The following is a 25,322-nucleotide window of genomic DNA, read 5'->3' as shown; positions in this document are numbered from 1 at the left end:
TGTTCTGCTGAGGAAGGAGTTCCAGCTCTTGTCAGAGCTGAGGAAGGAGTTAAAGTTCTATTAGAGTGTCAGTTATGTTATAGTAACTCCATGGGAGGCTGTGTCCAGGGACCTGGCACAGGACAGTGATTCCTGCGGGAATAAGTGAATCCCTGATCTAGGTGACATACCTAACTAAAGGGAGCACTGGCGAGATGAGTGGCTGAAGATACTCCTTGTGGAGGGCAGTTGCCCTGCCGTGTCAATAAAGATGAGTTCAGCCAGAAACCCTCTCGTGTATCTATCTGGAATGAGTGTACAGAGAGGAGCACCACGGAGGAGTTCCTCGCCAGGATCATCCCTTTGCGGACGCAGGGACCCTGGTGAGGTGGAGGCGCTGCACTGGAACTAGGTGAGACTCAGCACACTACCTCAGCTGCCTGTCTGACGGGTTCTCCCCACACACCATCATGCGGGAGACTCAGGAGTCCTGTAGCCAGCAGGTGCACCATCAGGCATATTCACACTGTAATGGGGTCCGGTTAGACCACAGGGGCCAATGTGAGATTGGGTGGGTCAGGCCGGGGCAGAAACACCGTTACATATACAGGGCGTGTTTTTCCCCTATTACAGAGGACTGGGGGAGTACAAGTTCAATATATTATTATTTTAAAATACATGACACAATGGCAATGGTAAGGAAATTACTTAAGCCTCCTTGTTAATAATCAGGCTTACATCTTTATACTTTTTATTTTAGTGAATGCTTAATTCGTTAACATAAAATACACATGGTTTTGGTTTAAACCACCTTGGAACTGAGAGAAGACTTCGACCGTGCACTGGCAACGCAAAGGAAGTCCAGTTACTGGGAACCATATTACTCTGTCCAACATCGGCACAAGCCAGTCACCAAAAAGGTATGATAAATAATATGATGTTCACTTGGTCGGGGTCCAGCAAAGCACGGACAGATTTTATTTTAGAGCTAGTATTTTGTTTGTAGAAGCACTTCTCTGGTGAACAGTTTGTATGGACCACAACACGGACTAAATTATTAATTGATGGAGTTAATATTTATTCTTCAGAGAAACCAGGCCTTCAGTTTACACTTCCTTTAAAAGGCCTTCGTTGTCTTACTTGCTAGTAGACACCATAAAAACTCCTACCACAGGGAGATCTGGGAGAAACTCCTTATCTTCAGTTGACTAGCAGTGGGGTGATGGGACTGTGGAAAAATGACACTTCCAGCTAAATATCAGGAAGTTTCCCTGATAAGTAGGATGGTTGGTCATTATCTCCTCATGGTAGGAAATAAAATGTCTTGGTGTTGCCCTAAATCTAAATCTCTCTCTAAATCTCTCTCCTTTCTGTAGGTGGAGCCAACTCTTACATACTGTTATCAGCTGTGTAAGGTGATGTTCAGGTTGCATTCCACCAAATATGATATGGAAATTCGATGTTAGTAATATATACAGAAAAAGCCTCCCTCTTGGTGAGTCACTGAGGAACATAATACAAAGGTTTAGTTATTTTGCTTACAGTTTTCTTTGGACTCTTCTTTGTATCTTTCTCCTTTGCCTTTTTTCTTATTGCTTTGGAGAGTTCTCTGGCTGTTCTAGAGGAAAAACTTTCACTAGTCACAAGTAGGCCCTAAAAAATAACACCAGAAAGTCAAGTGAGTGCTATTGGCCACCTGTTTCTATGGGCTTAGTGTTGGGGTGGCCAACTCAAGTCCTCAAGGGCCACCAACAGGTCACGTTTTCAGGATACCCCTGCTGCGGCACAAGTGGCTCAGTCGTTGATGAGCCACCTGTGCTAAACCAAGGATGTCCTGAAATCCTGACCCAGGGGTGGCCCTTGCGGACTGGAGTTGGCCACCCCTGGCTTAGTATCTAAGATTGAATGCATGTAATATCTTAACCTACCAGGTCTTCAAGGTGTGGAGGAACTACATCGAGGAGAGGTGAGAGAGACAAGCGTACACTCTCATGCTGCCATTTATACATCAAGCTAACAGCAAATTGCCCTCCAATTCTAACGGAGAGGTACTCATTAACCTAAAGAAAAGGGGATTAGTCATTACATATTGATTACAATTCATTAGTGTTTCCATCTGCCAAGTAAACGGAGGCCCATATTTACTAAGCGGTGTTATGCCAAAAAAGACCTTATTTTCTATGTTTTTAAAGATCTTTGTTGTCTTTTTCTATTTATAACAGTACATAATGTAGCATCGCAAAAAATAAAAAACACAATAAGAAGTTAATTCAGTTTAAAGTAAATGAACAGAAGAACTCAAATAACTTACTATTTAAAGTAATGTAGATAAATTAGAATAGGTCTGAACATCATTGCAAAGACATTTATGATACAATGCAAAACCCGAAGCATGAATTTCAACCTGAAGACTTTCTCTAATCCAGAATCTAGATGTGACTTTCACTTTCCACCTCCACTTCTAATTTGCTTTAGTAAATACCATTCTGTTGTCGAATAGGCAATCAAATCATACGTCTCAAAATTGTATTTCTTTTCTGTAAATCTACTGTAATGTTATGTGGATTTTTTCCTCCGTTTAAGGTACATTTTCTTATCTTTAATTAGTAACATCACCTGTAAAGTAATTGGGTCAGTCAATTTTCCCTTCTGAGGCCAATTCCATTCTTTGATTGTATCTCCTTCCTTATCCGTCATCACCCCTCCTTCCTGATTAAACAGCAGTGCGAAAATGTTACTGTAACAACAACACAAGCAATTAGTAAAACATCAAAAGGACAGAGGAGAAATATTGCAGAAGATACAATAAATAACTATTTCCTAATCCTGCAGTGATTCTATAGTCAAAGTGATCACTGGTGAGTTATAAAATACAGTCCAGAGTGAAATAGTGCTCAGTCCCTGTATGTGCTCTAAGGAGTCTTTCCAAGTAATGAGTCAAGTTATGTCCCAGTTATTAAATTGTCTTGTGATTCGGCCGTTAGGTGCCGTATGTCTTAGCACTGTTTAGTAAATATGGCCCATAGTCTTGCTCCTGGCGCTGTGCTTCTCGCTCCCCAGTTTTAGCAGTGGCTACATTTTACGAAGGAGGGGCACGATCTGCTTGCATAGAGCAGCTTGGATAACTTAAAATAAACAGTGTTTTTACCAGCAAAATGCACGCCTACTGTGCTGTACTTTGCTTAAACATGTTAATGCAATATAATAACATACAGTATGTATAGAATATAATGTCTGACTTGGGTGCCCGTAGGATAGAAATGTTAACTATCGACTCAGTCAGCACAAGAAAATGTTAAGGCATATTTGCAATCCGATAGTAATCCCCATGTATATCCTATTGTTAAATGCAGTTTAAGGACCTTATTACCCTTGCACAGGAGTGGCCAACTCCAGCCTCAAGGGCCACTAACAGGTCCGTTTTTAAGGATATCCCTGCTTCAGCACAGGTGGCTCAATCTTTGACTCAGTGTTTGATTGAGCCACCTGTGCTGAAGCAGGGATATCCTTAAAACCTGATCTGTTGGTGGCCCTTGAGGACTGGAGTTGGCCACCCCTGTGCTAGTACTTACCTGTCAGGAAAGCAAATACTGCCATGTCCAAATGGAGAGAAGGTGCCCAGCATGACCTGCTCTGGAGAAAAGATGTTGGTATAGACACCCCCACACTGGAGGCCAGAGTGGCTCTGACATACAGCCAGATGTCCCGACGGATAAATAAATTCTTCGTTAAGGAAATCTTTGAAAATCTTTCATAAAAATGAATAAAGTAATAGTCTGAATTGTAATCCACGTTTTAATTTCATCTGAGAGAACACCGTATGAACAAAAGGAGTTATTGCAGGATGGGATTTACATACATTTATAGCCAATGGGATCATTAAATGTTAGTGTCAGCAAAATTATTTCTCAGTAAACCTTTACTAGGCCGAGATTTTTTTTTTTCTTGAACTGAGGCAAGGTCTAACCCAATATCCCATTACAAATCTCTATCTGTGTTCTCGCCTACTCAGTATAGTGAGATGGGTGGTAACGCACAGTTAAGTGCAGCAACTACCACTCCCTTGAATGCAAGTTAATGCCTTGTTATTACGTCTCACTATAAGAGCCATTTCAGCATACACATTCCCTCTTCCTTTCTCTCGCTGTTTCATTCTCTCTCTCTAAAATGTTACTGCATAGTCACAGCACACAATAGCTTTCTGATACAGAACGGTAATGGTGACTGCAAAATATATTATTTATATCCGAAGGATACTAAATCATTGAGGAGCCATCAATCAGGCTATAATGGAGTTTCCGCAATGATGCATTTTCTCTCTGGATCTCGGGGATGTGTGGTTTTCCATTCAGCAGCACAAATGAGTGGATCTTACAGGTCTTCCTTGGGTTCATTCGGGCTTCTTTTTTGGTGCTGTCATAATGCCGAAGGATAACTGGCTTGCAGAATCCTTTCTCCTTCAATACCGACACCTGCTTATTTCTGTTAAAAATGGGAATTCAAGATAAGAAGAGACTGGGATGTGCCTTTAAATCAAAATCATTAGAGACAAGATAGTACATTAGACATTCAATGCCTAATACACTTATGGCCACCTTCACTAAACCTTGCAAGTAGTTTTAATTGTGCTATTACTGTTCAACTCTATGGCTCCTATTCTATAAGCCTCGCTAACCCACTTATCGTGGCCCTTCCGGACAAAATGCCTACTGCTATTCTGTAAGCCTCGATAAGTGGGCGATTAAGGGCATGAATCAGCCGTGTGAGCGGCGATAAGCCACTTATCGGCAGGTTCTCAAACTTCTAGTAGCCTCAATTAGTTTATCGAGGCTAATTGCGGCTCTAGAATGGCGAGTTTCTCCCCAAAAGGTAATTAAGGGGTTAACCCCTCCCGCTACCACCAGGTAGGCCTAAACATCTACCCTTGGGGCTACTTCCCCTTTTCCCAATCCCTCTACCCACAATAAAAAAAAATACACACAACAGCCCTACTACCCACCTCCTCTAGCCCCAACCCCCCTGCCCCCAACACATACAGTAATGGGCAAAATAACTATTATCCACATATGGATAATAGCTCATTTGCCCATTATAAAATCAAACATTAGCCAGCCAGCATAAATAAAGTAAATAAAACTTTATACTTACCCCTGCCATCATGAAGGGCGTCCTCGTCAGCTTACTGCAGGTCCATGTCCTCTGTTGCCAGCAAGAGTACATGAAAAAATACAATCTAATGGCCCCTAACCCCTTAATCACCATAGCGATTAATAACCGCTATAGTAATTCATTCTACCCACCCTCCCCTGCTGCTCACGCGGGAGGCCTAACCAACCACCCCGGGCACACTATACTCACCCTCTACCCCAGGAGCGCGCAAACTTTTTTTGCTGTGCCCCATGTTGCGGTGTCATTTGACGTCACGTTACCGTGGCAACCGTGACGTCACATGCCCCCGCGGCGTCCATGGTAATGCGTCCTGGAGCCGGGTGAACTTCGGTAAGTAGAGGTCGCAGAGGTCTCGCACGGTTCCCCGGCATTTAATTTAAATGCCTGAGGGGAGAGTGCGGGACCTCTGCATCTGCCCGCACCTCCCCCCCCAAAATATCTTGCACCCCCCAGTTTGCGCGCCGCTGCTCTACCCATTGATTGGCACAGTGATTCATCATACCCATATAATATGGGCATGATAAGCCACTATAGCACTCAATGGTCAACCTAATCAAAATCATTCTGGCCCAAAATACACAAGAATAAAATAAATACATAAGCACCTAAACACCCCAACAATAAAATAATTAAAAAACCTAATAGTGCACCTTCATTTTTTTTATCTATCACCAAAACAGCTAAATAATTAAAATTATGTTATTCCAAAACATAACAATACAATTAAATAAACACCTATCCAAGCAAACTATTCAAGAAATAAAACCACTAGCCAACCAATCAATTAAATAAATAAATAAAAGCACTAGCCAACAAAACAATTAATTAATTTAAAACGCTAACCAATCCTAAAATGTACTAAAAACAAGCCATCCAAATTCCAAATAATTTAATCTAAACAATAAACAGAAATAGAAAAAATAACAAGCAATTGAAAATAAGCATTTGCCAAAAAATGCATTGCCTGTCACTGTATTTATCTGTACCCTGGGCACAGATTAATACATTAGTAGTCAATGGGCAATCACAAACATGGGTTAACTCCTCCCACAACCTTCCAGGCAGGCCTAAGGACTCACCCTGGGACTACTGCCCCCTTCATCCACCCCAAGAAACAGGCTATCAAGGTTTTAACCCCTACATTGCCTTAGCGGCTAGCCGCTAAGGTAATGAAGCTGTTTTAATATACATTTTAATACTAGTGTAGATGAGCAGGGGGTCTCCGGAGCAGAACCGCGTTGATTTCCGGTCCGGGGACCCCCTGCTTCCCGAGATGCCGATATCTCCAATGCATTTTATTCCCACGGTCACGTGACGCGAGACATTTAAATGCATAGGACATACCGGTGCCCCATAACGGGGCCTGTATCTCGGGAAGCAGGGGGTCCCAGGACCTGAAATCAATGCTGTTATTCTCCGGAGACCCCCTGCTCATCTACACCAGTATTAAAATGTATATTCAAATCTTGCGATCGCTGGCGAGATATGCGCAGGGAGAGGCGGCTCTCTCTGTTCAGCTCTCTCTGCACCTGGAACAAATCACTGGGTAAGCCCTTTTGAGAGAGGCGATCATCACGTCTCCGGCTACTCGCCCTGTTTGGGAATTTTGCTATCACAGGTAATCAAGGCTTTCTGATACCGTGATAGCAACGCTCCAAAAACTGGCGGCGTATACGGCCCAGCGATTCTTTTTTATGAAGGCTTATAGAATAGGCCCCTATATTGTTTAAAGAGAGCAAAATAATTGTCATTGTTTATTGAGTCAAGAAAAACAGTGCCTTCAGTACCTAATATATTGGATTTTGCATTATAGTAACTGGCCACTGTATTAGGGGCTATATTTATTAAACAGTCTTCTGTCATAAGACATCTTAAGGCATTAGAAGACTACTTACAGCCAGGGGTCTTTTATCCAAAAGGGATAGTGGCCCAGGGCCCCCTGCCATCTGTGGTCCACCCAAGGCCGCTGAGGGGGAGATAGATTGCAGTCCCAGACCCTGTGAGTCAAGAGGCCTAGGTCCCCTTACTGAGGAGCCTGTGAAAGGGAGCCTGCTGGAGGGTATCCTCTGAGGTAACTCGCAGAAGGGAACTTCTGGATGCTGGTGGAAGGGAGGTCCCCTCTGACAGGCTTCTCTGTGGGCCCCTTCTGGCAGGCCCCTCCACAGGCTCCCTCCATCTTCCAAGGCTACAGGTAGGTACACTCTGGCTCCCCCCCCCCCTCTCCCCTGTTTATTTATTTATTTATAAAATATTTTACCAGGAAGTAATACATTGAGAGTTACCTCTCGTTTTCAAGTGTGTCCTGGGCACAGAGTAAAACAAATAATACATGGTTACAAATACAGTTACATAAATGAACAAGGTATACATTTATATACAAGACATTGCATGCACAGTTAAAGAAAATATATATTATGAGCGTATGAAACAGTTACAGACCAGATTAAAGTGTGAGACAGCCTTAGATTTGAAAGAACTTAAGCTGGTGGTGGATATGAGAGTCTCTGGTAGGTTGTTCCAGTTTTGGGGTGCACGGAAGGAGAAGGAGGAAAGTCCGGATACTTTGTTGAGTCTTGGGACCATGAATAGTCTTTTGGAGTCTGATCTCAGGTGATAGGTACTGCATGTGGTAGGGGTGAGGAGCTTGTTCAGGTAGCTGGGTAGCTTGCCCAGAAAGTATTTGAGGGTGAGACAGGAAAGGTGAACTTTGCGCCTAGACTCTAGTGATGACCAATCTAGTTCTTTGAGCATTTCGCAGTGATGTGTGTTGTAGTTGCATTGGAGAACAAAACGACAAATTGAATTGTAGAGGGTGTCAAGTTTGCTAAGGTGGGTTTGAGGAGCCGAGCCATATACTATGTCTCCATAGTCAATAATTGGCATTAGCATCTGCTGTGCAATACGCTTTCTGACCAGGAGACTTAGGGAGGATTTGTTCCTGTAAAGTACCCCTAGTTTGGCATAGGTCTTGGTTGTCAGGGTATCAATGTGCATCCCGAATGTTAAGTGGGAGTCAAACCATAAGCCCAGGTATTTAAAACTAGTGACAGGTGTTAGGGTGGTTTTAGCGTTGGTTCTAATCAGGAGCTCAGTCACTGGAAGCTTTACAAATTTAGTCTTGGTCCCAAATACCATTGTTACAGTCTTGTCAGTGTTTAAAAACAGTTTGTTTTGGGAAATCCAGTTTTCGAGTCTCAAAAAGTCAGACTGAAGTATGTGTTGAAGGTCAGAGAGGCTATGGCTGTGTGCATACAGGATTGTGTCATCTGCATACATGTGTATTGAGGCTTCCTTACAAGCTGTGGGAAGATCATTAATGAACACTGAGAAGAGTAGGGGCCCCAGAACAGAGCCTTGCGGGACACCACAAGTGATATCCAGGGGGTTGGAGTTAGAGCCTGAGATGGACACATGTTGGGATCTTCCTGATAGGTAGGACTGAAACCAGTTTAAAGCATGTTTCCCTATTCCAGAGCTCTGGAGTTTGTTAAGCAGGATAGCATGATCAACTGTGTCAAAAGCCTTTGCAAAATCTAGGAATACTGCACCAGTGAGTTGTCCCCGTTCCATTCCACACTGGATTTCATTGCAAACTTTTAGCAGGGTAGTTACGGTGGAGTATTTGGGACGAAACCCAGACTGGAATTGGCTAGGGAAATTTGTCTTGGTGTAGAAATCGCTTAATTGGGAGTGGACACATTTTTCCATAACTTTGGATAGAATTGGGAGAAGTGAGATTGGCCTGTAGTTTGAGACAGTGTTTTTGTCCCCACTTTTGAAGATTGGGACAACTCTGGCAGTTTTCCAGGTCTTAGGGATATGGCCTGCAGACAGGATAGAGTTGACTATGGACGCAATTGGTTTGGCAATGGCTGGGGCACCAAGTCGTAGGAACCTAGATTGTAGTAAGTCGGGTCCACATTGGCTGCTTAGTTTTAGTTTGAGGAGCGCTTGTGTAATCTCCTCTTCAGATACTGGGCTAAATTGAAAATTGTGGGCAGTGTTGGGAGGGGGTGGGACTATAGGGGTACTCCCAGGATGAGATTCAGGTTTGGGGTTTGTGCTGCGTTTCGCTAATAAGTTAGTGGCACACCCCACAAAGTAATCATTGAATGCATTTGCAATGTCAGTGGGGTTTGTCAGAGTAATATCCCCCTTAGTGATATTACTTGGTTGTTGATGGTTAGGAGGCTGGAATATATTGTTGATAACCTTCCAGAAATTAGCTGGGTTTGATGTATTCTGGAGGAGATTGTCAGAGTAATATTGTGCTTTTGCATGCCTTGTTTGCCTTGTGCACACGTTCCGCAGGCATCTGTAGTGATTGAGATCCTTGGTAGTGCCAGTTACTTTGTAGCTTTTCCACAAGGCATCCCTGAACTGGTAGAGTGCTATAAGGTCAGGTGTAACCCATGGAAGGTGGGCCCCCCGTACCCTTATTTTGCGTAGTGGAGCATGGGTATCGCAGAGTTTTAAGAACTCGGATTGGAAATAGTCGAGCGCAGAGTCAGGGTCGGGGATTAAATCGATTCTGTGCCATGGGCAGTTGGTAAGGTCATCCAGAAACTGTTGTGGGTTAAAGTTTTTAAATGTTCTAGTGAGGAGAACTTTGGGGCTTGAATGGGGCGGTTTAATTTTCCTTACACAGTACACTATTGCATGGTCACTGAAAATGTCAGGAAGGATGCCAGAGGATTGGATTCTGCTGGGGTTTGAGGAGAGAATCCAGTCTAGCAAGGAATGGTTATGCGACTTCAGGTTTATTCGTGTCGGTTGGGAAATGAGTTGCGATAGGTTAAGTGACTTGAGTTGTATCTGGATTTTGTGGTTTTTAGGGTCAAGCCAATTGAAGTTGAAATCCCCAAGAACTAGCAGCTCACTCTTCTCATTCAGAGAGGAAATGGAGGCAAGGAATTGGGTGATATCAGTCAAGGATTGTAGAGGGGCTTTAGGGGGGCGGTAGATGTTGTAGTCCTCCCTGCTCTCCTCCCAGGCATATACCATGAACATCAGGCCCATATCTCTTTCTCCCCCCCTCAGGACAATACCAACCCATCTAGGTCCATAACTATCCCCCAGACCCATAACTACCTCCCTCCCAGGTCTATAACTGCACCCCCAGGCCGGACATTTATTAGTTGAATTATTTTTCCATTTCAGGGTTAAGGCTCAAGGGCCTACTAGTTTATACTTTGCCCAGGGCCCACCAGTGGCTTAAAGCGGCCCTTCTTACAGCCCAGTGAAGTCAACGGGTTTCCATCGGAGAAGGTGTCATATGGCAGAAGACTGTTTAGTAAATATGGGCCTAAACATCTTCTTGTAACCTCTTTATAGTGTACACTGCTTGCGTGCGCCAAATCCCTGGGTGTGCAGTGGTGCAGTAAAACGACACATTTTACTTTATCTCAGTACTTCCATTTCAGTTGTTGGCAGAAAAAAAACATAGGAAAATAATCTGCATATGAGACACTAATAATAATTGGGAAAAAAATAAATTATATATATATATATATATACTAGCTGAGAGCCCCGGCGTTGCCCGGGATGTTTGTGGTGTGGGTGTGGCATTTGGGTGAGGAGTGGTCAACGCGGCCCATGTGCGGTGGTAGTGCTGCTGTGGCTGTACTGATGGTGATTGTATCGGTGTGCTGATTTTGGAGGGTTTGGTGCTGATGTGGGGGTGCGGATGTGGGGGTGCGGATGTGGGTGGTGCAAAGGTGCCGATGTGTGGGTGCTGATGGTGTTGATGGGGGCTGGGAATGGCGGGGAGCCGAGAATGCCAGTGTGCTGGGGGGGCATGGGATAGCGGTGTGCTGATGTGGTTTTGCTGGGGATAGTGTGTGTGTGTATACGTGTGTGTGTATACACACGTGTGTGTGTGTATACACGTGTGTGTATACATGTTTGTGTGTGTGTATACATGTTTGTGTGTATACATTGTATGTGTGTGTGTGTGTGTATACATGTGTACGTGTGTGTGTGTGTGTACGTGTGTGTGTGTATACGTGTGTGTATACACATGTGTGTGTATACACATGTGTGTATAGACGTGTATACACATGTGTGTGTAGACATTGTGTGTATGTATATATTGTGTGTGTGTGTGTATACATGTGTACGTGTGTGTATACACATGTGTGTATACACATGTGTATACACATGTGTATACATGTTTGTGTGTGTCTATACATGTTTGTGTGTATACATAAGTATGTGTGTGTGTGTGTGTACATGTGTGTGTGTGTGTACATTTGTGTGTGTGTACATTTGTGTGTGTATACATTTGTGTGTGTGTATACATGTTTGTGTGTGTGTATACATGTTTGTGTGTGTGTATACGTGTGTGTGTGTGTGTGTATACATGTGTGTGTGTATACAGTATGTGTACATGTGCGTGTGTGTATGTCTCCATGTGTGTGTATACACATGTGTATATACACGTGTATACACGTGTGTATACACGTGTGTATACATGTTTGTGTGTATACATAGTATGTGTGTGTGTGTATACATGTGTGTGTGTACATTTGTGTGTGTATACACGTGTGTATGTGTGTGTGTGTGTGTGTGTGTATACATGTGTGTATACATGTGTGTGTGTGTATACATGTGTGTGTGTATACATGTGTGTGTGTATACATTATGTGTATGTATACATGTGTGTGTGTGTGTGTGTACGTGTGTGTGTGTGTACATGTGCGTGTGTGTATGTCTCCATGTGTGTGTGTATGTCTCCATGTGTGTGTGTACGTGTACATGTGTGTGAGTATACGTGTGTGTGTGTGTGTACGTGTCTACGTGTACATGTGTGTGTGTGTCTACGTGTACATGTGTGTGTGTCTACGTGCGTGTGTATACGTGTGTGTGTGTCTACGTGTGTGTCTACGTGTGTGTGTGTGTGTGTATACGTGTGTGTGTGTGTGTCTACGTCTGTGTGTGTGTCTACGTGTGTGTGTGTACACGTGTGTCTACGTGTGTGTTTGTACGTGTGTGTTTGTACGTGTGTGTGTGTCTACGTGTGTGTGTGTGTGTGTGTGTGTGTGTGTGTGTGTGTAAACGTGTGTGTCTGTGTGTATACGTGTGTGTCTGTGTGTATACGTGTGTGTGTGTGTATACGTGTGTGTCTGTGTGTATACGTGTGTGTCTGTGTGTATACGTGTGTGTGTGTGTGTATAGGTGTGTGTGTGTGTGTGTATAGGTGTGTGTCTGTGTGTATAGGTGTGTCTGTGTGTCTACGTGTGTCTGTGTGTCTACGTGTGTCTGTGTGTCTACGTGTGTCTGTGTGTCTACGTGTTTCTTTGTGTCTACGTGTGTCTACGTGTGCCTGTGTGTATACGTGTGTGTGTGTATACGTGTGTCTGTATAGGTGTGTGTGTGTGTGCGTGTGTGTCTGTCTACGTGTGTGTGTGTGTCTGTCTACATGTGTGTGTGTGTCTACATGTGTGTGTCTGTGGACGTGTGTGTGTGCCTACATGTGTGTGTGTGTGTGTGTGTGCCTACATGTGTGTGTGTGCGCCTACATGTGTGTGTGTGTGTGGTCTCTGTGTGTGTGTGTCTCTGTGTATGTGTATGTATATATATATATATATATATATATATATAGTGTGTGTGTGTGTATGGAGGGTTGAGGCTGGCAATGAAGGAATGGGGGGGTGTGGGGGGAGAGCTGCTTACCTTGCAGTCGGCAGCATGTTCCTCGAGGTGAGGCCTCCTGCAGGGCGGGAGCCCCCCCGGCAGGGCGGGAGCCCCCCCACTGCCCTCCGGCTCGAGGTGAGGCCTCCTGCAGGGCGGGAGCCCCCCCGCTGCCTCCGGCTCGAGGTGAGGCCTCCTGCAGGGCGGGAGCCCCCCCGCTGCCCTCCGGCTCGAGGTGAGGCCTCCTGCAGGGCGGGAGCCCCCCCGCTGGCCTCCGGCTCGAGGTGAGGCCTCCTGCAGGGCGGGAGCCCCCCCGCTGCCCTCCGGCTCGAGGTGAGGCCTCCTGCAGGGCGGGAGCCCCCCCGCTGGCCTCCGGCTCGAGGTGAGGCCTCCTGCAGGGCGGGAGCCCCCCCGCTGCCCTCCGGCTCGAGGTGAGGCCTCCTGCAGGGCGGGAGCCCCCCCGCAGCCCCCCGGCTCGAGGTGAGGCCTCCTGCAGGGCGGGGCGGGAGCCCCCCCCCCGCTGCCTCCGGCTCGAGGTGAGGCCTCCTGCAGGGCGGGAGCCCCCCCCCCCGCTGCCTCCGGCTCGAGGTGAGGCCTCCTGCAGGGCGGGAGCCCCCCCGCTGCCCACCGGCTCGAGGTGAGGCCTCCTGCAGGGCGGGAGCCCCCCCGCTGCCCTCCGGCTCGAGGTGAGGCCTCCTGCAGGGCGGGAGCCCCCCCGCTGCCCTCCGGCTCGAGGTGAGGCGGCGGTGCCGAGGAGCGTTGCAGGCGGCGCCGGGTAGGCTGGTCTTTGCTGTGAGGGGGGTGGGAGAGGTGAGCCGGTGCCGAGGAGCGTGCGGCGAGGCCCGTGGGTATGCTGCCTCACCCATCCGGCCGCTCCCACGTGGATGTGAGGCGGGAGGCAGCGTGTTGTGGCCGCTCCCCCGCGTGTGTCCCGGGCGCTCGCTCCGCTCCCCCGCTGACTGTAGCGGCGCCGGGGTGTGAGCTTGGGGGGGGGGGGGTGTGAGCTTGGGGGGGGGGGGGGTGTGAGCTTGGGGGGGGGTAAGCTTGGGGGGGGGGTGAGGTGTGTGTGAACTTGGGGGGGTGGGAATATGTGTGTGTGTGTGTGTGTGTGTGTGTGTGTGTGTGTGTGTGTGTGTGTGTGTGTGTGTGTGTGTGTGTGTGTGTGTGTGTGTGTGTGTGTGTGTGTGTGTGTGTGTGTGTGTGTGTGTGTGTGTGTGTGTTTTTTTTTTTTTTTTTTTTTTGTGGACCTTTGGCCCGTCACTCCGCCTCAGGGGCGGGCCAAGGGGGTGGTGTGAGTGTGTGAGGCCAATGAGAGGTGTGGGGGGCGGGCCAAGGGGGTGGTGTGAGTGTGTGAGGCCAATGAGAGGTGTGCGGGGGCGGGCGGCCCAAGGGACCAATGAGATTGCCGCTAGGGACACCGGACATCCAGGCAGGCAAACATACAGTGCTTTCACTAATATAGTATAAGATATATATATATATATATATATATATATATATATATATATATATATATATATATATATATATATATATATTCGAATGCAAAAAAGACCGGTCATGAAGCAAACCAAATTTAAAGGCAAAATAATCTTATGTTTGAAGAAGCATATTAAAATGCCAGATCCTTGGTGACCAAAGCAGGGTTTGGCATTTCTATGCACCTCGACAGCTGAGCTGTTCCTGTTTCCTTCTCCAAAAATGTTGTATCTGTTTATTGTCAATTATGACTAGCTCAAAAAAGAAGAAGACCTGGGCTGCTGGGAATCTAGGAGCAATCGGCAATACGGTTCGAACCTTAATTTTCCAAAGCACCTCTACCTTGATACAAAGCTCTGATAATGGAAATGTGAGCTTGTTTGGCTTGAACGGCTTTTGACTTCAATAGCAGGTAACGCCGATTGGAGCTTTGTGAATCCCCCCTAGAGACCCCCACAAATGCTATTTACTAGGCTGAGCAGTAAGTTTTACTCATGCCATCAATGTTCACTGGTGATTGCACAAACAAAATTGGGGATTTAGTTAATCTGCCTGTATTTAACACGGACATATTATTGCAGCATATTCTGTTTTCAGTTGAAGGGACCAATTACATGCGCTTTAACTCGAGTGTGCATGGAAAAACCAAGAGCAAATCTGCTAACCCATGTAGTTCAACAACTTTATATATAGATCAGACAACTCTAGTTGTCTGACCGATTGGTCATTTAGTATATTGACCCTTTGCAATGGATTGCCATGGGACACATACTGTATCTAACAGAGCTGTAACGTGCTACGATATGATATACTCATTACATTTGTATCTGGGCTAGTTGCAGCCTCTCCACTGCCCAGGCATACAGGACCTTCCACTCCAAGTCTTCAGATTTAGAGCCCTGTTGTTCAGAAATCCAACCTTAATCATAGACAAATGGAAACTGGTTAAATACAAAAACACGGCGGCTTATATTGGACTGAAACATATTTATAGGGTGTGTGGCTCTCATTATAATTGGGAATAGGCCAATCGGTTCTGTATCAAGCTCCAAGACTGGTGCTTTGTGATTCAAGAGAGTCATGTAGAGCATGTCCCCGCTAGCATCAACATATAAATTACACTCATTTACACTGATGGGTCTTGCTTTTGCACCACGTGCTGTGTAGGTATATGTATTTTAGCTTTACTACATTGTAAATGAGAGCCAAGTTGTAAGGGAAATGAGTTAACCATGCCACAGCTGATTTAAAGCAGCAGTCTATGCAGCATAAATTGTCTGAAGTATTTCTTATTGTTACCCTTATCTAAACCGAAGCTCCCTCTGAGCTAAACTGCAATACTCATAGCTCTGGGGACCCCCTAGAAAACAGCATATAAATCTCCCTGAAAAGGATTTTCATCTAGTGGAAACAGTATGTCCGCCGGAGCCGGCCTTACTTAGCCTTTTTGGGAGATAATATTGCAGGTTCTTGTTGGGTAACCCGTAGCTATCTTTGCTTTTGTAATCAAAATTGTTGGAGACTTTTAAATGCTATTTTCTTCATACCCTACTAACATGCACGTTTCATAATTGTCCCTGAACCCCTTATTTATGGAAAACCAGTGCCAGTTCTACTCATTATAAAGTGGCAAATATTTAAGTATAACCCTTCATTTTCTTGTGAATGATTAGGTGGCTTTCAGTCTCATCATAATTTGTCTAAATAACTATTAAATTAGGGGCCTTGTCATCATGCTAGTTGAAATTTGGCCACCCAAAGAGACCAAAACCAATCTACTTTGCTTACATTTCTACTTGGCTCATATATTTCTGGCCATATCCACGATGGCCAAACTAGGTCACCCCATTCTAATGCTGGGCAAGGATAAAGTATCATGAGGGTGCATTTCCGCAGGGCCTTTCCTCTGCCGTAGGATGGAGAGACTGATCTCCTTACCTTTATCCTCACATGCTCTAGACGACATGGAGAAGCTGATGGTGACTGGTAAATTGGATGCAAAGCCTTGTGTAGCTAGACAAAGTATCAAACAAAGAAGAAATCATTTTATTTTTCTTACAACATTATAATACAGTATGATGAATATACAATGATACTAATAGAGGTTTACTTCCCACTGCTATATGAGTGTTGAAAGTTAAATGTAGATTTTTGGTCCAACTTTTGTACCTGTCATAGATTAAAGCAGCAGTTTTTCCCTATCAAGCTGCCCTTTTTTAAAAAGGATTGTAACCGGGGGGTCCTCTAGAGCTGAACTGGGCTATTTTCAGCTGGGAGGACCCCCTGGTTTTTAAAGGAGATTTAATTCGCCATCCAATAGGAAGCGCAACCGATTATATTGCAGCTTCCTATTGGCCAGGGATTTGTCAGCCATTTTGTTTCCCCTGGAGGAAGATGTAAACCCTGTTACTTCACCGATAAGTATCTTGGTAGTCAGCTGCTAATAGCACGTTCGGCCCATGAGGACCATTAGTTCCCATCTACTAAAAAATGTAAATGTTTGTAAAATTGTAAATATTGATACAAAAGAATGAGTAGGGAGGATTACTGCTTCAATGTCAAGGTTTTTATACATATATGTAGGGGAAAAAAGGCGCAGGAACCCAAAGTAAAGAAACATGACTTTATATCAACTACAATAAACAATCAAAGAGATGTTGCCAAAAAAAGCATGGTGCTCCAGACAATATTCTAGCACAATCCCTGGTCATTTAATTAACACTAGGAGGAGTTCCTTATTTATCTGTAAAATAGGGAGTCAGTTCCTGTGTGTTCCCATTGGCAATGGCAGCAGGATTGTATGGTGTATAAGGCTGCGTCCAGTATGATTGCACGCGCGCGCTCGAGCGCCTTGACGTCACGCGCTGATGTATCTGGGGCTATTCCGGGCCTGTAAAAATTTGCTAACAAAAAAATGAAAGACAGCACACACAATGACTGATTATGAAAAAATAATATTAATAGGTGCAAACGGGAACAGAGAGGACCCTATTTCCTCTCAAATAGACAATAAAGCACAAACGTTCCCAGCACTCAAAAGAATGGAACAGAGAATAAAGAGATATGCCAAAATTGCTGGGCTGTTTGCAGCTAGAGGAGTTCGTTGTTCCAGCTTCATTTACTGTTGGACTGTCCCTGTACTTGCTGGACTTTAAGTTTGTTTCAGCGGGTCATTAACCCTGTAGTATCCTGCTTTGCCAGTTATACTCCCTTGCCATACACTTAGCTTCCTTGTGTGAGGTCTGTGCTCCACAGTCTGTGTAGCTGTGTAACCCAGTTTTGGTCCACTAATGTGTACCTCAGGGTTTTTTCCTGTGACTTGTGCTATATAGCCCTTTGACATTCATCCTAGAGTTTCAGTATTTGTTTATCACTGTGTACCTCAGGGACTCTGGTACAGGGTTGAGGAAAGTACCAGGTGACTGCGGTCTACCTGGGAATGGGCCAGTTGAAGGGGTTTATACCCCGAAACGTTACGTTGCGCCCCCTTGCCCTGCACTTTTATATTCCCGTGTTTTTCCCCCTCTTTCTCCCTCCTTTCCCTTCCCCTCCCCTGTGCTTGTCCCTGTCCTAGCCTTTTTTTTAAATCTCCCCTGGTCTTTATCTGACCTATTGTGTGCATCATAAGTGTATAATTAAACTTGATTTTGGCATATCCCTTTATTCTCTGTTCCATTCTTTTGAGTGCTGGGAACGTTTGTGCTTTATTGTAAAAATTTGCTCTTGCACGCTGGGGGGGGGGGGATGGGGACGTGTCAGGGTCGTTTCGGGGGGAGTGGACATGTCTCCTCAAGCTGCTCTCTGTTGAACGCTCACGTGTGCGCGCGCGCGTGCGCACTAATACATGTTCACATCGCACAGAGCTCAAGCGCACGCAATCATTGTGGACATGGCCCAAGGTTGAACAGAGCTGGCCCTGATGCACTCTATGTATTATCAGAATGATTTATGTGTGGGTGCCTTTTGGAATAAAATGATCCTAGCAAAACTGATTTAGTCCTGTTTTTTAACATCTCTCTCAAGGTATGCTTGATTCGTACATCTACCTCCTAAAGTCAAATGAACAAAGCTAGATCATCCACCTGTAATCCCCCTCCTAAAGGGTTATTACCCTGGGTTGCTATGGGAATCCAGACGTCACACAAGGTTATTTAAAGAAAAGGGAATATTCTAGAAAGTCAGGTTCCAGGAAAACAAGAGGAGAGGAGCCTCGGGGAGAGAAGACACCCATGTTCTTACAGTAATAGTATAGACCAGGCTCCCCTACTTTATTATGTTATAGATAGGGATAGCAACCTTGTTAGTTAGGATCCCTAGAGAAGACTGAGGGAGTCCAGTATAAGTTGCTATGTATGAAACGGCGGGTGACATTGGGCCTCAGTAACGAGGATTCCTGGATGCCGGCGGATCGGCTCTAACCACGGCACTGCTTGGACGTTCCTCTCAGGTTGAAGTGGAAGTTACCATAAAGGCCAAAGGTGTTGGGTTACGTATACAGGACCTGTTATATTACTGAGATAATGAGGAGAGGTGTTCTAAACCAAAGAGAAGGGAGCCGGGTCCCACATCTAAATAGAGAAACTAGGTGAATGTACCTCCGTTTATGTGTTGAGTGGGCACTAATGGAAGAACCATATTCATCTGAGTCTGATGTAAACATACACTGCAGTGTTGTCAATAAGTGTATCATCGGTCCCTGTGCTGGGGACACAAATAAATGACATTTGTACTACAAAAGTTCCTGGCTCCCATTAGTCTACAGCCTTGCAACCGCCTCGCCCACTCGCCTGAATCCAGCCCAAGGGTCAAGGAAAAACACTCTGTATTAACTGATTTTTCCTTTCTCTTCACTAATAATAACAAACACAAACATTTATCCGGTGTTATAACCAGGGTTGCCACCTTCTACTGAGGGCCAACCCGGAGGAAAAAATTCCCTTACGTGTGGCGGCGTTTCCCGACATCCTGCTGCAGCTCCCCCTCCAACTGCAGTGAACATGGCTGCGTGGCGTCAAATGATGCCGCGTTGCCATGACAACAGGACGATACGTGACGTCATGAAGCTATGTGGTGTCACATTGCCATGGGAACGTGACGCAGCGTAGCGTCATGATGTCACATTGCGTTCCGTTGTCATGGCAAAGCGGCATCATTTGATGCCGCACAGCCATGTTCACTGCAGTTGGAGGAGGAATTGCAGGAGAATGCCGGAACATGCCCGAGACGCCGCCGCCACCTGGAGATCGACAGGCTAAACCTGTAGGCCGGAGGTAAGTGCCCAAAATCCGGAGTCTCCGGGTCAAACCCGAAGCAGTGCTAGCCTTGGTTATAACCTGTGAGTGGCAGAAAAAGGCAGCTGCTCTTTACCAAAAAGCCTAGTGTTGCCAGGTGGCTTCTCCAAAGATACTGAACTATAGTGAAACCTCTTTCTGCTCAACGCTGTTTCCTCCTCTTCTTGGCTCCACCCCCAGGCTCCTGACACTTCCTCCTGATTGGCTGCATTACCCAGCAGCAGCCAATCAGGATGGAGGAAGCTGCCCAGCCCCCTAGCAGCAACCATGCTCTCTCCCTGTACGGGGAAATCCCGCGGCCCCCCAAGCCAGGTCACTATGTCCAGGGAGGTAATACTGGACACATACATGTTCAGTATTACCTCTATTTTTTTTTACTGGACAGAGTGTCCAAATACAGGACAGTTCAGTTAAATACTGGACACTTGGCAACCCTAATTAAAAGCCTGACATTTACAATAAGATATCTCCAGATTTCTGCAACATAGACAACAAAATGAAGCACACAATAGTTGTGTGACATGGAAATATCATCAATTTTTTTTCGAATGAGTTCCAAGAAATGCATCTTCTGTCTGATCCTTTACAGACAGATGTGCCTGAAACGTTACAGTACTAGCTTGCCTGTCACTCGTTTTTACTCACATTTGTGTCCTGTTGGCTTGTTTTGCGCTGTCTCTTGAACCCACTTCTCTTTCCCACTCTCTGCCACTGTAGCACTTGCCGTGTTTTTATTATTCTTTATACTTTCCACATTTTCATGAACGGTTCCTGGCCCAGTCAGTTTGCTGTCGCATTCTTCAGGGGCTAAGCTTGTGCTAGTTCTCACCCTCTTGTAAGCCAGTGATTGCCAATTTCTCTTGGTGTACACCGTGCCTTTGATGAGCTCCATCCAGCTGTAGTTGAGCACATTGACCACTCCCTGAGGCAAGATGATCTCGTACTGGGAGAAGAAATGCAAGAGCTTCCCAAGCTCGTACAACAAGCTTGGGGCAGCGTATTTATACTCCTCAAATGGGTTCATGAATTGCTCTTCGTCAGCCAAGGTATGGCTGGTTTTAGGGTTAGGATTGTCCACGTTGCTTTTTGACAGATTGGAGCCAAAGATTTCAGGCAACACTGGATATTTTTCTTTTCGCACCGTGTCCTCCTTGGGTAATGTCTCTTGCTTTATTTCCACATGAGCCGCTGCCCCCTTTTTATTATTTTTGTTGAGGCTGATTAAAAAAGATAAGTGGATGAAACAAAATGATATGATTTAGCTATAAAGATGGTGAGGGAGAAGACAATTATTTCTTAGTAGTTATGTTTAATTTAACACACACACACAGTTGTTTTATGAGTAAAACTAAAGGAATAAGCCCATACAGCCTTTCTTTTTTTTAATCTTGGTGAAGTTGCATTGTTTAAGGTTAAAGCAACAATTCCCTCTTCAGCACCCCCTCCTCTATTAACCCGGAGTTGAACTGCGCTAACTTCAGCTCTGGGGATCCTCTGGTTCCCAAGATACATACATACCTGTGAAGGTAGCACTGGTACTTCCGGGTATTTAAATGCCCCCGCTTCACGCAGGCCAATAGGAAGCCGCAACGGTTGATGTTGCTGCTCCTTATTGGCCCATGTGATGCAGGAAATTTGAACCACGATTTTGTTTCCCCAGGGAGGGAACTGCAATGCTTTACATTCAGAGGTATCTAAAGAATCAGTGGGGTCCCAGAAAATAGCACAGTTCTACTCCTGGAAACCCCTGGAAATTATTGATCCAAGGATCAATGCTACTGCTTTAATCTACTGTAAATTACATTTCAGGATCACTTGTAAGCATTGTGTAAAGCAGGGGTGGGCAACTCCAGTCCTCAAGGGCCACCAACAGGCCAGATTTTCAAGCTATCCCTGCACAGGTGACTCAATCAGTGGCTCGGTCAAAGACAGCCACTTGTGCTGAAGCAGGGATATCCTTAAACCCTGACCTGTTGGTGGCCCTTCAGGACTGGAGTTCGCCACTCCTGGTCTAAAGCGTGAACACAAATCCAAACTCGCAGCAATCGTACGTGACGTCTAGTTTGCAGAAACAGGGCTGGGACCGAAAGCATCACTTCACTCTATTACTATTTACTGATCCTCTTCAGGGTGTACGAAGTATGACAACGCTGATCACTAGCAAATCCCAACCGGATCTCTTACCTGTTAATAAAATTTGCAAGACGTGGGTTAATGTTCAGGTATTTCATATCAGAAGGTAATTCCTCGGGTAGTTTCTTTGCCCGCTTAATGGTTTTAGTTTTCAGCTAAATCAAAAGATAGTTTAGGTTATGGCTGTGGGCGCACTGGAGGGATGGACAAAGGACGATGAGACACATGAGACGTACCTGATCATGGAAGTACAAGGGTCCTGTCCTCAGCATCACGGAAGACATATTTCTTATATTAGTGGCACTCTGAGAGATTACAAAAAAATAAATATTATTTACAGAATATAAAGACAACTTTTTTTTAAAACCGTTGAGAGTCAGAGGTGCCTGATGCACTAATACAGTTAGTAATAACTGACAATTATGTAACCCTTTCTGCTAAATCTGAAAATGCATTTGATCATAATCTGTCACATGTAAATATAGCCATTGCGGCCTATTTTTAGGGCCTTGCTGTCACTGATGCTTTTGCTGAGTCGCCATTCTAGACTTCAGGCCTAAGGCCTTTAAAGCAGCATTAGGCATATTGTGATGGAGTCACTAGCTCTGGATACTAGAGAGCTGGCAGTGCATAGGTTCCAGCGTGCAGGCGGTTAAACTCCTCTGTAGGAGCTGGCTGCACCTGGAGCCAATTAAGACAGCACTCTTGAAGAAACAGGACTTTAAAAGTCATTTAGTTGCCTGCACCCATAAAGATGTGATTTTCCCCAGCCAGGAGAGGGGAGAGTTTTGATCTGGTTCCCCAGACCGTCAGGGAGCACGGTCTGCTGGGACCAGCTGGGTCTTACAACCAGACAGAGGTTGACCACGAGGGCCACGAAGCTGCGGGACACAGCCTGTCACAAGGAACCCCACAGATGGAGTGAAGCTGTTGCAGGGTCCAGAGGGAATTACCTGGAGTCCTGGGAGGGATTTCCCAGCACCTCAAAGATAAGAACTATTTTCTGTATGTGACTGTAGTTATTGTTGTTTAACCTGGAAGTAGGATAGCTACCCAGGTATATAGCTAGGCCCTGCTCATTTAGTCAGACTCCTTAATAGGAGTAGGCCTTTATTTTGTGATTTGTTTTGCCTTAAAGGGACGGTGTGCCTATGATTTAGTTATTATTGTGGAATAATAAAAAACCTGTTCAACAAACCCCAAGGTTTCCTGTCTTAATCTGGGACAAAAGAACTCGCAACATGACGGAGGCATCAAATCTTAATTTTTTCAGGGGGCTTGGAGCTGTTTGCTGTACCCCAAACAGCTGGGGATCCCCCGGTTTCCGAGATACAACTAGTTTTGGCCACCAGGCAAGAATACTTGCCCGCAGGACACAAGCTGAGTCAAGTTACTCGTCATGTACAGCCAATAGAAAGCTGCAATGTCGTCAGGAGATCACATGGCGACTTTCTAATGGTGACCCCGTAGTCATGTTCGTAGTTTTTTTGTTCCACACAAAACCGGGAACGTCATGGAAATTGTGCTGGTTTCTAAGGGAGTTTGCGACCTTAAACTCTCACTGATCTGCGGTCGTAACATTACACAATTGTCCACAGAATGAGTGACAAATCTAATTTTGTCGACAAACATATTTAAGACATTTGACAATCAGTTTTGTCGACAGTCTTAAAGCAGCGATCCCAGTTAAAATAGAAATTACGTTTGTAACCCTGGTCTCCAGCAGCTCCTAGAGACCCCCCTCCCTTGGAGCAGCGTGGTCGCGGGTGCCGCCGGAGCCAGGGCTGGACCCGACGGTTGCTTACAAAGGTTGGGGCCGGAGCAGGGAGTAGCGCGCTATCTACGCGAGCAGGTCGGTTGCCGGGGACGCTATCGGGCCGTTGCTAAGGCTGCGGCCGCGTTGCTGCGGTCCCGGCGGCTCGGGAAGCAGGGCGCCACCATTGTGAATGCTGTTGCGCATGCGCAGGAGCCAGCTAGCGCGGGAGGCCCCCAAACAGCTCGCGCATGCGCAGTGCGGGACTGTCAGCCCCCAGGGTGCAATTGACCAGGGACGGCCCTAGGTTAGGGACGCTGCCCGAAGGGTCGTGAGGTGCCTTATTGTCCGGTCACAGCGGTCAGTGCTGTGAGGGCGGACAAGAGGGCCTAGTGTTAAGTTGCTGTGCGTTGTGGCAAGGGTTAAGATAGGCTACCCCGTAGGCCATAGGAGTTTCCCCTTAAGCCATTCCAGGTTGCTGTGCTGTAGGGACGGCCTATAGTACAGCGATACTCACGTTAGTTCCCGGAGCCAGTTAGGGACTCCCTTGACGCTACGCAGTGTTCCGAAGGTTGGGCGCAGACTGTTGAGGCAGTGGTTTTGCGTGGGATCGTCAAAGGTGGTGGTTCCGGTGTCTTCGGTCATCGGATCCTTTTCGAAGCCGTTGCAGATCCGAACACTGGAGTGCTCGGCAGGTACTCTAACCCTACAAGTGCACCAACGGGCCCAGTAGTTTAATAGTGACTGCGCAGTCACCCATATTCTCTCTCTCTGCAAGAGTGTGGGACATTGGGTGGGGATCCTATGGACACGGGGTGGGATCACCCGGTGTTGGGAAGCGTCTCTAGAGAGGGACACCCGTTATTATGTTGATAGTATTTGTGTTGTATGTGGTTCCCAAGTAAAAGTATTAGTTATTATACATTATGGTGTGCGAGTTATTTTGTATGTGTCCTGCGAGGAACAATTCCTGCTCTGCTAGGAAACATCGCAGGTGGAGGCGCTGCACTGAGTACAAGGTTACTCTTACTCTTAATATAATTGCCCCAGGTTCCCCGTGGCAGAAGCTCAGCCCTCCTGTGAGCTTAACAGGTAAAGCACCACACCTGGTAACACTGTATGTTCTCCGCACCCACACTATATCTGCGATTGGGTGGGTGGAATACCCGTTACATTTGGAGGCGCTGCTGAGATAGACCTGGGATGCCCTGTTCCAATTTTTTCCAAACTGTCCAATTCATATTTTTCACCATGTTTGGGCCCGCAAGCCATGAGGCCCACGAACGGGCCAAGAGGACAAAAGTATCCCCGCGACATGTGGTAGTAGTAGGGAATGTTCCCTGTAGTGCGGTGAAGTTGAAGGAAATTTGTGAGGGACTCCTGGGCATAGACCAAATGTGGAAGAGGATAGAGCACCGGTACGACCCCACTGAACAGTGTAGTAGACTATGGCTAGTAGCGGATCAGGAAATATGCCGTGAAAATGTCCCTCTGATTTTACATTTCCCAGAAGCCCCACCAGAAGGCTACCCTCTTACATACGCAGAGAGCCCTAGTGAAATTACCAGAACTGTGATCAAAATGGAGGCTCCCTCATCCAGTGAGTCACACCTAAAATGGCGTCTCCCGCCAAAGCAGGAGAGCACATGTGTGCTGACTGCAAGCCTGCACTAAATTGTGTTGCAGAAAACTGTCCGGGATTGGCGGGAAAACCTAAGCCCCACCCCCGCCAACTGAGTGACGCAGTGCAGAGCCAGAATCACTCCTTGAAAGAGTGTGCTGCCCCTCCTTTAAATTCCATCAGGGGGAGCAAGCACAGTGAACAGCAATCAGCAACCGCTGTTCCTATTAGAGACAGTACAGAATGCAGAGAAACACACCCTCAG

At 46.0% G+C, this 25,322-nt stretch overlaps 1 protein-coding gene across 1 annotated transcript in view; it reads right to left on the bottom strand.

Moving 5' to 3' along the window:
- The window catches only part of LOC142495218 (uncharacterized protein C3orf20-like), an 82,209-nt gene that overhangs the window by 49,806 nt on the left and 7,081 nt on the right, over positions 1-25,322 (bottom strand). The window contains exons 2-11 of the mRNA XM_075600395.1: positions 21,920-21,988; positions 21,735-21,838; positions 20,196-20,767; positions 16,198-16,272; positions 15,079-15,178; positions 4,237-4,461; positions 3,552-3,695; positions 2,596-2,716; positions 1,908-2,039; positions 1,522-1,632 (exon numbers count right to left, since the gene is read on the bottom strand). Coding sequence (XP_075456510.1) covers positions 1,522-1,632; positions 1,908-2,039; positions 2,596-2,716; positions 3,552-3,695; positions 4,237-4,461; positions 15,079-15,178; positions 16,198-16,272; positions 20,196-20,767; positions 21,735-21,838; positions 21,920-21,967 — 1,632 coding nt within the window. The 5' untranslated portion in view covers positions 21,968-21,988. The remainder of the gene's footprint in view (positions 1-1,521; positions 1,633-1,907; positions 2,040-2,595; positions 2,717-3,551; positions 3,696-4,236; positions 4,462-15,078; positions 15,179-16,197; positions 16,273-20,195; positions 20,768-21,734; positions 21,839-21,919; positions 21,989-25,322) is intronic.

This window comes from Ascaphus truei, chromosome 5 (genome assembly GCF_040206685.1).
Source record: "Ascaphus truei isolate aAscTru1 chromosome 5, aAscTru1.hap1, whole genome shotgun sequence".
Lineage (NCBI taxonomy): Eukaryota > Metazoa > Chordata > Amphibia > Anura > Ascaphidae > Ascaphus > Ascaphus truei.
This window is presented reverse-complemented; position numbering and strand designations above follow the sequence as displayed.